The sequence below is a fragment of the Microplitis mediator genome, chromosome 1, assembly GCF_029852145.1.
Source record: "Microplitis mediator isolate UGA2020A chromosome 1, iyMicMedi2.1, whole genome shotgun sequence".
Taxonomy (NCBI): Eukaryota; Metazoa; Arthropoda; class Insecta; order Hymenoptera; family Braconidae; genus Microplitis; species Microplitis mediator.
This window is the reverse complement of record NC_079969.1, coordinates 22641836-22655152: the sequence shown is the minus strand read 5'-3', so window position 1 is coordinate 22655152 and position 13317 is coordinate 22641836. Positions and strand designations below refer to the sequence as shown.

General features: G+C 32.7%; 1 protein-coding gene across 1 annotated transcript in view; it reads right to left on the bottom strand.

The window, feature by feature from the left end:
• Positions 1-13317, bottom strand: part of LOC130663027 (uncharacterized) — a 154099-nt gene that overhangs the window by 39112 nt on the left and 101670 nt on the right. The window contains exons 3-4 of the mRNA XM_057462096.1: positions 11171-11290; positions 2551-2686 (exon numbers count right to left, since the gene is read on the bottom strand). Of these exons, the coding sequence (XP_057318079.1) occupies positions 2551-2686; positions 11171-11290 (256 nt within the window). The remainder of the gene's footprint in view (positions 1-2550; positions 2687-11170; positions 11291-13317) is intronic.

Sequence of the window (13317 nt, the reverse complement as noted above, 5' to 3'; positions counted from 1 at the left end):
AACTTTGCAGACCCTATGGACGAAACGATAGAAGGGATGAGCACTGAAAATTTTGGTGGTTGGGGAATTTAATTAAATATCACGCGACATAATATGGGAAAGCGGGGAACTAGAGTTGGGTGTACGGTGAACGTGGTGTCACTAGCAAGTAACGTTGGCTGCACAAAAGCTCGAGTTCAAAAAGTTTAAACGATCGAAGCGTACATGAGACTACCCGACCGATGGGATACTTTTCACCGGAAGTGGTCGAAAAACGTCCAGACACTTTGATATCATGTTGCTTTTAGATATTTGCTTATATTTTTAAATAAATAAATCTTTTAGTTTACAGATTTCGATTTTTTTGGGTGTTCAAAACGCTTGATGATAATTAAAATTATTAGACAGTATATGGTGTTCAAAAATGTGTCTTAGAAAATTTTTTCTGTACACAGAAAGAAAATTATGGGTTCTTTTGCCATGCATGATGGGAATAGTTCCCATCGTGGTATTGGAATTGTACCCATACTATTATAGGGATGGCTTCCATAATATATGGGAATGGTTCCCATCACAGTATGGGTACAATGCCTATACCAATATCGGAAGCGTTCCCATAATAGCATTGGAATAGTTTCCATGATATTATGGGAACTATTTCAATAATGGTATGGGAACTATTCCTATAATATTATAGGAATGGTTCCTATAAAAGTATGGAAACTATGCCCATAATATTATAGGAATAATTACCATAATATTATAGGAAAAATTCCTTTAAATTATAGGATCCATTTCTATAACGTTATAGGTAGCATTCCCATAATTATAGGAACTGTTCCTATAATTATGGGAAACATTCCTATAATTATAAGAACTGCTCCCATAATTTATGGTCATAATTCCTATATTGGTATAAAACAACATTTTATAGAATTGTGGGAACCGTTACCATAATTTCTTTCCGTGTAAGTAATTAATTAAAATGTTTCCGTAATTACGGATTATGATATTGATATTTTTACTGATATTAAAAATTCTTCAATATTCATATTTAATTAAAATTACTGACTAATTACTAAAGAAAGAATCGAGAATACATTTTAAAAAAAAATTACGCAGTGAACGTGAATTAATTCCAGAGTGAATGTGAAGCGGATGATTTTTTATTTATTTAATCCCTTCGAAGTGAAATTCACTTTAACATCAAAACTCCGCATCAGTGGATGCGGATTAAAATAAAACCTACGTCACTCCGAAATCACTCCTCTGAAAAAAAACTCCCTATTCACTCCTTAACCGGAGCAATTTTTTACAAACTCCGGAACTCAAAGTGACAGGAATTTGGATTGAAATGAAATCCGTATTCACTCCTAATTTTTTCAAACGTAATGCGGGAATGATACTGAAGTTAGCGGACGTCTGACAGTTTTTGAATTTTTTTAAAAACGATTAACTATAAAAAAAAATATTTTGAAAAATTGCACCTATAGTTTATTAAATTTTCTGCATGTGCATATTTTTAGTTTTTTTAGTTTTGTAATTTATTTGTCGAAAAAAAAAAAATCCGAAAATTTGTAACTGTCTGTTAAGTTCAGGATCGTAATGCGGGATTGTGATAAAATTTTATAAGAAAAAAAAATAGTAATTAAATTTTGACTTTGAAATTGTCTTCCTGACATCAAAATGAAAGCATGTAAATTTTGTTTGATTTACATTACATTTGCAAAATTTATGAGAACATATATTCGTGAATTTGAAAAGATTATCTTTTCAAGGATAGGAACTTAAAGGTTTAGTAACTATGAATATAGGAAGAATGCAAATGTTAGAAATGTTTACTTAGGCTTGATAACACCCCGGAAATCTACATACTTGACTTAAGACAGAACACGAATACATTTCAAATAAACTATTTATCATCTTTGTACTGAATATATGTAATTTAAAGTTTTCAAATTAATTCGTAACTTTGAGAATTTATTTTTTACGGGAGTTAAAATAAATATTATATAGAGTATAAAAGTTTATACTTAAACAAAAATTTTAAATTACTACTTTTGCTTTATTGTATGTGAAAGCGGTTGTATAGATTAAAGGTGGTTTTGTACAGACACAGGCAAGTCACGAATGAAACGATGCAGGGTTGCTTAAAATTAAACTTGAACTTTTATTGCACGCTCTTTTCTGTTCTTATATAGATTTTTAAGGGCAACAGAGAAGGATAGAGTTTTTATCACACGAAAACGAGGTATACTGTGAAGTATACACAGGACGAAAAAAGTTTTTCAAGTTGTATAAGGACTGAAGCAATCCCGGCATGCAAAAACCCGAGCGGATTGCCAATGTTATAAAAACTTGAGCCTCTCGTGTATTACATGTCATTTCATTTAAATTTAAAATATTTTACCCTTCAATATTGTGCTGTGTATTCAATCATGTTTTCGGTGATTGTATTTTGTTTATATGTTTACAAATTTTTTTTCAATTCATAAATATCTGATACACCACCGAAATATTCAATACTTATTTACATAACCTCGATAATATGAAATCCTAAACAAAGCTTACCTGTGTAGGGTCGACAGTAGTCGCGATTTATTTTGCTGTATGTAACTGCTAGGGATGTTTCAGCCCCTGGTTCGACGTAAGCCCGACTTTTGCTGTCCCGTGGATCACTGTACTGTTCAATTACTTCTATTTCCGCCTGAAAAGTTTTAGAATAATTAGTCAAAGGAACAAGTTTTACTGTTGAACAAAAATCATATTCAAAATAGTAAAACTAATTGCATAATAAATAATTTTTTAAAATAGTGTTAGACGTATTTCTCTTTAAAACTCGAAATTAGGAGAAAATTATTCATTTTTGTCTATATTTTAAAAATTTTTCTCTTCAAAAATGCTGCAGTATTTCCCTAATGTCCTATAATTTTAGTCATATATTTTTTCTTTAGAAATTATGTCCGTGTATACACGGAAAAAAATGAATTATACAAATTGAGAATGACAAGTAATATAATGATAAAGTGATCCGTAAATATCATCATTCTAAATAGTAATTTTTTCATTTATGATTAAAACGTGAATAATTACAGGATAAGTATGAAAATTTATTGTCTATGTAAGAAAAATTACTATTTGAACTTTAAAAATCGTAACTGATACTTAGAAAATAGACGACACGTATTATAAAATTTACTATTTGAATGTTAAAATTCCCCATATTGACAACCGGGTTCCGGGTTCCGGATTATAATTTCAAATAGTAATTTTTAAAGTTTTTTTTTTCCGTGTATAATTTTTGAATAAATTGAATTAAGACTTTTTCTGACTGTCCAAATCCCTCGATTATTTACTTGTCAAAATTGGAGATAATTTTAATTTTTTCGAAATATTTCGTCACAGAAATATGATCCAATTTAACACTTTCCCGGCTCGGAGTATCGGTGAATCTAGGTGTGAGTCATGTGGGGATAGAGCCAATTAGTCCGTTGTAAGGCTGTATGAGTGAAAGTTTAGTTGTGGTAGTGTAGACAAGCGCCCCCTTCTACCATTTTTCCGCCCCCTTCTCTAGAAAACAGACTATAGCTCTCTCATTTTAAGAATAAGACGTACGATTCAAATTAAGAGTAGGGATTCAAGGTCGACTGGAAAGGGTTAACTAAAATTTTGATTTGTCCAATTAACTAAAAATACGCAACTTCGAAAATAAAAAATGAGTAAATTTATTCAATATTTTCGTTTTGGTTCGATACCACCAGTGTTAATTAATTGAAATAACTGTTAAATTGACCATACAATGAATGTTTTCAAATTGAATTAGTGTGGTCACAATTAATTATCAGTATAGTCTCAAGAACAGTTATAATATTACAAATTGCCAACAAAGTCCAGTATTTGGGATCGTGCTTAGGTCGACTTTATCCCTTAGAGAACGATATCAAGCAAGGGTTATTGCTCGAGTTCCCTCGTTTCCCTTAATTCTCTCTCCCCCCTTATCGCTGCGCCTCCATTTTCGTATACAGTATCCACCATGCAGCACCGCGCTGTTTTCGTCTCAAGGATCGCCAATTGTGGATAATATACCTTCTCCTATTTGGACTGAAGGGTAAACATTGTTTTTTTTTCTCTTTTCCCCAAAACGATTGTCATTTATAGGAAAAACAAACCCTTAATAGTAACCCTATATTCGTCATTTATCATCCTTTTACCTCATGCTGACTTTTATTATGACAACAATAAAATACTTTCGTCATTGTTTGTTCATATATTTCTTACTTACCCAACTAATTATTTATTTAATTTTCATCATATCCGACATGTCAATTATTTCTTTCGAGTCTTAATAATTCGGGACACTAATTTCCGACAGTTTCTTTATAATTTACGATCTGAGTCTAGCCTCACGTTTCAAATAATTTCGTTTATTGCTCAGAAGCTGCCAATTTGATCGAGGTGTTAATTGTTCCGTTAAATTCCATTCATTTTTTACTATTTTTATTAGCAATTTTTCTTTGTCTTCATAAGATTTTGTTACTGCAACGCTTCGTAGTTTAGTCAGTAGATTTTTTATGGCAGTCTAGTGATAGAAATTCGATCACTAAAGGAATGCATTGAGTTCTAGTAAAGTAGTGTTTGCACAGCAAGTGCAAAAAAAAAACAAGCGGAAAAATCTGGCGATTGAATGTGAAAATTTATCAGCATAACCAGCCGAGGATTCGGAAAACTTCTTGAAATAAGTATTTCCAATGGACGATAATCATAGTAGTAACAATAATGCTCTGGATGAGGGTGATACGTGATTTCTCAAACGAAACGTAAAATCAATGGTCGACTATAGTCTTTTCTGTTATGAGCTACTGAAGATATCGGGAGACGTAAAAAAAGAGTAAAAGAATATAGCGAAAAGTTGAATGAGAAAAAGAGAAGGAATGAGAGAAAGATAATAAGAAAGACAAGTAATCTTAAATTGGGAGAACACAAAATTGGAATTCTCGTCTCTTTTTCTGTCAAAGTTATACTTACCCTCAAGGCTATATTGACAATGATTGGTTGAAATATTGCTTTTCAAATATTTTTTTTCTTCAAAGTTATTTCAAGTTTAATGACATAGAGATAAATCATATTTTATCTTCATTTGTAAATTTATGATTGATAGTCAACAATGTGAATCCTAATAGATGTTTTAAATAACATTGAAATATAGAATAATAACTGTATTAAGTTGTCACGTAACGTCGACATCTGCATAAAATGGAATGTTCTTAGCAATTGTGATATCGAAATTACACCTATTGTGATTTATTATTTTTTTTTCCTTTTTAGTGATCATCGAATCGAAACTCTTAGTAGCCACTGAGAAAATATAGTAGAGGTACCGTTTTTGACCTCTTTATTGCCAGTTTTGAATACACGGAAAAAAGTATAGCAACTCGTAGATCGGTACCACAACAATACGTATACTTATGGTAACAATACTGTATTGTTCCTGTAACTATCTATTAGATAGCTGTGAGCCCTATACGACTTTCTGTAGTCGTCATCTCACACACTACCATCTAACCTATTTAAACATCCATTTTCGCGCCTATTTTGTGTATCGGGTATAATTGTTTGTGACGGGTGAGCTGATGCCCATCCATCTAATACTAATTCACAAGTAATAAATAGATGTATCTTAGTTCGGAAAGTAATATATTTTATTGTACTTTCATTAGGCACTATACAGCTGCACATAAATATCGCGTTACATTAGTTGTATTAAGTCTTACTTTTATAAAGACAATGCGACGAGCAGACGTTTTGCGTGGTCAGCAGTTTTGACTGTGGGTAGAAAAGAGTTCCGTTGGAGACTGCGAAGGGATATTTTCTTATGCAGCACGAAAAAAGTTCTCATTAGAAACGGCGGAGTGATATTTTTGAAGCAGAGGATGCAATTGCAGAAGAAGAGTTAGTTACCATAGTTAAGCTGATTCGGATAGTCGTCTACTCGCGCATAAATATTGTATCTCCTTTATTTTACCGCTTTTATTACAGAAGATCACTATAAGAATGGGTAATTCTCATGAAATCTTGAAACTCCTGTCCTAGCAGTTTTTAAAATAAACCTAACCGACTAAGGATGTTTTTTTTTTTTTTTTTTCGAAAGAACATCATCAAGGCTAAAAATGTTGGTAATAACTTTGGGATTGTACGGGCATCTGTGAGGAATAAAAAATATATAGTACTCTGAAAATCATTCCCTCACTATGTCCCAAACTCCAGATTAGAACATTGTCTAAAGTTTTTCATATATTCATATGTTTAATGCCGCTATTGTTGAGTAAAAGTATTGTATTTGTATTCGCATCATTTATGCTATCTTAGATTTGTAAAAGAGACTCTCAGGGCCTTTTCTGGGTACTCCCATATTTTGAGCACGGTAAGGTCTGTTACGCAGTAAGAACATTAAGGTGTAAGCTCACACGTAACATTGTTGCTAGCAGACGCTTCATAAATAAATTATTTTATTTAATCAAAATTATTTGCTTATCATTTATTTATTAATGATAACGATTTTTAAACTCCTCATATCATTTGCAACGCGAGTGACGTCAGATAGGGCTCAGAACGATACCGTATAGGTCTCAGAGCTATCTAAGGTATTGTTGTCAGAACGATAGAGTAGATCGTTGCAGTAACAATCTAGTAGATAACTATTGCGTATTGTTACTGTAACTATACAGTATACTTCTCAGAACAATGTTTTTTCTCCATGTACTGTTAACTTTTATAACTGTTCATTCAAACGTTAAAATTTGTATAAAAAAAAAGGAAGAGGTTAATAAATTTAGCATTAAAAAAACATAAAAATCCACAAATCAAAAGATCAAGTAATTATACAATTAATTCCGGATCATTAAATAGAATACAGTGGAATTGTGATTAAGTAGTTAATTATTTCGCGGTAGTAAAAAAATAAAAGTAAAAATTTAATGAGCCTATGATGAAAAATGAAGTTTATTAAATTATGAAATAACGAGTTATTCCACTTGCGCGTTGTGTAAATCTGTAAACGAACAGTAAAACTGAAGCCCTCTCGATTCCAGTCGGCCAAGAGGGGTTGAATATTCACAGACTGACTATAATTCCCATCGATTCATTCAGAGGACCCTAAGCCGATTACTCTGCCACTGCATTATAATTGTTGAACGCTTATTATTGGTCTCTATAATAGCACAACTTTACTGCGCACACATGTTTGGATTATCATGTAAACAAATATTGATAATTTTACATTTGGCGTAAAGCGGCTGACGTAAATTCATTAAGGAAAGAAAACATAATGTTTAAATAATCAAGTTTAATGGGATACCGGTAGAGTTATTTCATAAATAGTTTCATAAATTGCTTCAAATTATTTTGAAAGTCATTAAGCTGAATAATGGTTATAAGACAATAGAAAATATTCTATCTGTTATATCTTGTGCTATATAATTTGAATAATTTAGTAGTATTTTATACTGAAAATGAATAATGTCTTTTCAGATGATATTTATATTTTCACTGCACTCTAAAAAAACGGTGTTAAAATTTGCTCACACCGATGTGACAGTGTTTCTTACTGGTGTTAAAATGGTGTACACGTGGAGTGAATCAACTCTGCGCAGTAAAAAAGGATTCGTCAAAATCAACACATATCGTGTGTAAAACGAACGTTTTACACTTATTTATATGTTACTTTAACATGTTGTGAGTGTTAAAAAAATTTACACACGTATACGTTAAAAATAAATATTTTCCAAGATATCTTTTGTGATAGTAACATATAAAAAGTGTTACTTTCGAATAAAATTACATTTTTGTGTGTTAAAAAATCAATTGATTGCGACAGTTCAAACAAGATAAATACTGTGTGTTAAATTGACACACAGACGTGTTAAAAATTCAACACTCAGATTTTTAACACACATTTTTTTTACACTTTGACGATTTGTTTTTTACTGTATGGTGTGGATATAAGTGTTAAAGATCCACAAAAAAGAGAAAAAATACGAATGATATTTTGTTAAAATTACAAAATTATCATTAATTGAGATAAAAAAAAATTTATTACCTATAAAATAAGAAATGTCACTTTTATAAAACTGAACAAATCGCATAAATTTTTGATCACCTCAAATTAAATATTTAAGAACTATATCAGTATTGTTTTTATTATAATTCTGATGGTTTTCATAAGGTAATAATTGATTTGAAGATTGTTAATTAATAATTGATAATTTCATTTTATTCTTCTCGCTGATTTAGATCCCAAAGAGACTTTAATTATAAAAATTTGTTCCCCATATTTGAAATACAGTTCGACTTTTAATACTTGAAAAATAAAACTACTTTTTTTTAACACTAGGAAAAACTTTAACACCGTTTTCGGCGTTAAATTTAATACCGGAACCGCGTAGACTTACCCTGGTTTTTTTACAGTGTAATTTACTAAAATATAAAAGATATTCATATCATTATAAAATGAAATTATGCAAGAATGTAAATACTTTCCATTAATAAATAATACTGATCTTAAGAACCAGTCTTCCAGTTCCCTCATTAATAATTTCCGAAGATTCCTTAAGTAATATAATTGATCGCACAGTTGGGAATGAAAGAGAAATCAAGAGAAACGAAATAATACTTTCTCATTCGCTCTCTGTTAAAGAGCCATAGCTCCTTACGCTTTACCTTATTTTCCCAGGTTCAAGATCTTTCTGTAAAAGCTCCGTGAGGCTTCCAACAGCTTGCACGTTTTCCCCCTCATACTTTACCAAGTCTTTCTTTACATTTACTGTCGCCTAAGTTGCCTACACTTAAGCCTTTTGTTAAAAATGATAAATGTACGCTGCGCTTGGTAAACTCGCGCTCGCAATATAACTATAAAGTATTAAATAGGCGTCAAAGTCCCAGTCATAACGGCTTTTTTCTACCCTTGAGCCCAGTAATACGTTTAATACGCCAGTGGGTGAGTTTCGAGATCCTTATGATGAAAAAAAATAAAAATAAACATTTTAGGAGAACAATAACAAAGATTTCATTTGAATTTCATTTTTTACTTATCAATTATTTGTTCTCTTCTTCTAGATAACTCGACATTATTTCTATAAATTATAATTATTTACAAAAATTACTAGAATCGACACTGGATTTTTTTTTCTTTTTTTTAAGTCTAATATAATTTAGGTACTGTACTAATATTTGAATTATTTTTATGAAAGCATATATTATATTGGGGATTTTACGGTTTCCGTGGCGCCGCCAAATGACTGCGAATTCATATAGAACTCAACAAAATAAGACTTTTTTAGAGAATCAATTTTTTCGATATCTCGCTTAGTTTTCGTGAAAAATGTGATTTTTTAAAAAAAGTGAAAAATTTCATAGAACTAATATCTTAATTTTTTTTCCCGAAAACTACATTTGAAGATGAAAATTTTGAAAAAAAAACGTCTGAATTAGTCCATTTTTGAAAAAGTTACAGCTATTTGAAAAAAAGTCTAATTTCGTCAAGTTTTCGCGGTCATTTGATGGCGCCACGGAAACCGTAGACTTCCCAGAATAAAAATGAATACTTTTATTTTTTTTTGTTTGTTCGACAATTACTCGAAGTTGAATATTTTTCACCCAATAACCGAACAATATTTAGGAACAGAAGAGTAATTATTCGTCCTGGCCGTAATTTACTTACTATTGTAAAGTAAAATTTATTATATAATTCTCTTAGGGCATTAATAATTAAAAAATATGTAAAAGTATGAGTATATATGTATATATAAATATATATTTATAGCAAATAAAATAAGAAGACCCATGAAATCATGGACATTATGCGGGCTAAGTGTTTTGTGAGGGCGGCTGTCTCGTTTTTAATGGTCGAGGGCAGTATATAGGCTAGACATCGTGCTATATTTCAGAAGAAACAGTTAGCGCTTAACCTGGGGCTGTCCCGAGTACCCAGTACTGAGTGCCACAGCAATTATAAGCAACGCCGGAAGTCACCGGTTTCACCACTACCATCAACACCAATGCCACGGTTACCACCCTTTTTCCCCTCTCGTATTTTATCCTGCGCCGAATGTCCCAAGGGTATTTTGTCACCCTCATAATTATATTTCTCCCGCATACTCGATTCCGGAGAAAACGTCGATACGTCGCGTCTGAGATCAGAATCATTCCGGAAATCAAGGGAAAAAAATTTATCCGCAAGCAATCACAAATTTTTCGTTCTCCAGTTGCCATTTTTCTAACAACGCATTCATGTGTTGGTAATATCTATAACTATGTGTAGCCTAAGGGTATTTTGTACTTTCGTAAATTTATTGTTGACAATTTGTATCAGGCTGCATTATTGCCATATGCCGTTTTTTTCCGTCACAGTAATTGTATAATATAGGATATTTAATAATCATTCCCATGAATTGATATATAGGGGTGGGAGTGGGGACAAAACGGGGTAATTAAGGAAATACGAATTTTTCATTTTTGAGGTAATTCTATCAACATTTAACACACGGTAAGAAATGCATGGCGTTCAACACCATGCTGGCATGATCTCTAGACAGATACTAAAATAGTATGTGAAATATTCCACGACAGTATTGTAACAAGTCCCAGAAGTATGGCGTTATTTACTATACTGTATAGTACTGGATCTATTGTATTGCGCACACGTATGCATAGGGCACGGCGAAACAGCATGGCCCTGAGACCCATACTACAATGCCGAGGGCACAATGCTACTAGTTTTTCCCGCCATAATTTCTGGCGTGTCAATCAATGTATACTATAGTATTACCACCAAAACTATATAGATGTCGTTAGACTAGATTTATCGGCCAGAAGCAATGTGGATACGGCAATGCAGTATGGGCCTGACGGCCATACTGACATTGCGGCGTCCGTGACAACTATCGCCAATGTTACTATTCCCGCAATGGTCGAATCATCTAAGCATACAATTTTACAACCTATAAAAATCTTCGATACCATACAGTATGGCGTTCACGCCCATACTGGCATAGTGATATCCACGAAATATTTCTTACCTTGCAGATAGCCATAATATTCATATGTTAATTAATTTTTTCACTAAATAAAAATCAACAATTTTTTGAAATTTGATTTGTTTGAATAGAAATAAAGTATATAACATATATAAACTTACGTTTTCAATACTGGGACTTGGTAAGGCCCATTGGACAGTTGATGTTATTCCCGTACCACTTCCAGGTCGTTGCTTATTTACAAAATCAACCGGAAGACTATAGTCGTCGCAAAGCGATATCTAAAACATAAATGAACAGCAATATTTAGTCATCATTATTTTTCTCAAAAACAAAAGAAAAAAAAACCAAACACAATTCAAGTATTGGATTTAAAAGTAGTGCAACAGCTTGAAAAATTGCTGAGTGAGTCCGTCAGTAAAACTTTTTTTTTATCAATATAAAAGCCGATTTATCGAAGCGTTTTTACGATTTTGTTCTCTCTAAAATCCAAATGTATATTGTGAATACACCTAAGTATAAACTCATATAAATCGAGACAATCGGGGATTCCCGAGGGCGGCTTATCATACGTCGGACTGTATACAGAGGATGAGAAGTGCCCAAGCCTGCCAGTTTACAGTCTAGTTGGTATACTGTACGAATGGTATGATAGGAAAACGTGGGTGATGGAGGCGCAAAAGGGGAATAAAAGTAGACGAGTTGCACAGGCATCAACGTAGATTTTATCCCACTTTGAGACCCTATATACAAATGGTTCGCATTTATTGTAAGCAAAGAGTGCCATATGAATATGTGAAGTGGGAAATGAAAGGAGAGTAGAAAAAAAATATTCCCGGAACAGGAAGAAGGGCTGAGAGCGATATCGAATAAGAGAAAAAGGTGATGAGTTAGGTAAGTCGGTGGAGTATCATTCAGAATATATATGAGTATAAGTGTGTTAGACATTAAATCCAAATGAATACAAATGTACATTAAATAACTGTTATATATATTTGGTAGCAATGTTTCTGTATTCAGATTTCATTCAAACAGTTAATTCATATGTACATAAATGGAATTACTAAACTATTAGATAAACAGGCAGGGAGCTTTTGTTCAAAATCATCTCAAAGTTATTTTAAGGTAATCCGCAGAGTTACTAAATCAAGACAATAAGTATGATACGGAGTATTTGGACTTTCTTGAATGTAACTGTTTGAGAGTACTGTTGGTTCTTCCCATTTATTGTCGCAATATCTGCTATAATGAACGCAGATGCAGTTCGAGACTTAATGCAAGCTCGGTAACGAGGAAGCCAAATGCAAACTAGGCCGTGGAATTACGATCTGGGAACGGTCAATGACATCTGTACTGTGTGCGATCCATTCATGTATAAATAAATAACATAAAATTTAATGTTTTGTTCGTTATTCCCTTTTCGATATATTTAGTTCCACCGAAATTTGTATTGCACACCTCAAGCGCGAACGCGCCATGATCGAAATTATTTTTTCGACTGATTCACTCACGTTATATCATATCTACATTTTTTTGGTTACACTAAAATGGGTTAAACTGTATACTAGTACAAAGATAATTTATTAAGAAATAAGTTCGATCTATGCGTCGTCTGTTTAGTTTCGCTGTAGAAACAGAAATTTAGTGGTCACTGATCAGATTCTGTTGTTAATGACATCCTTTGTTTGAAATATTATATTTTGTGAGAAACGTCAATATTATAAAATATTTCACGACGAAATTGTCATGCAATACCTCGAAGTTTAATGTGATACAATAGTAGTTAGATACAGTGTCCAGAAATACAGGAAAAGCTTTAGTCCAGATGTTTGTTTCCCCATCATTGTCATCATGAAAGAACGTCAGTCGTTTATTCGCATGGAGTCCGCATAGCTGAGATTAAACAGAATATTTAGCAAATATTTCGCATAAATCAAAGCACTGCAATATGTTCTGAACACGAAGAGAGAAGCCCAAGCTATGGAAATTCATGGTAATATTGCCGGCCACCCTGCGGAGTTAGAGTAGGGCCAAGCAACGAAGAGAGATGAGAGATGAGAATAAGAGCGAGAGTAGTGGGTGTAAAACGCGCAATACTAGGAGTTGACTGTTCTCGATGAGAGAGAATATGGGAGTATAAGCAAAGGGAAAGGTAAAGGACGAAGGCAGAATATTCGCGAGAGGATAGAGAGAAATGCAGAGAAGTCGCGGCCAAAGTAGAGGGTGGTCGTGCGTATTTCATGAACCCCTAAAGCAACCCTGAGCATTGGTGCAACCACCACAATCCCATTCATTCTCTTTATGGGCT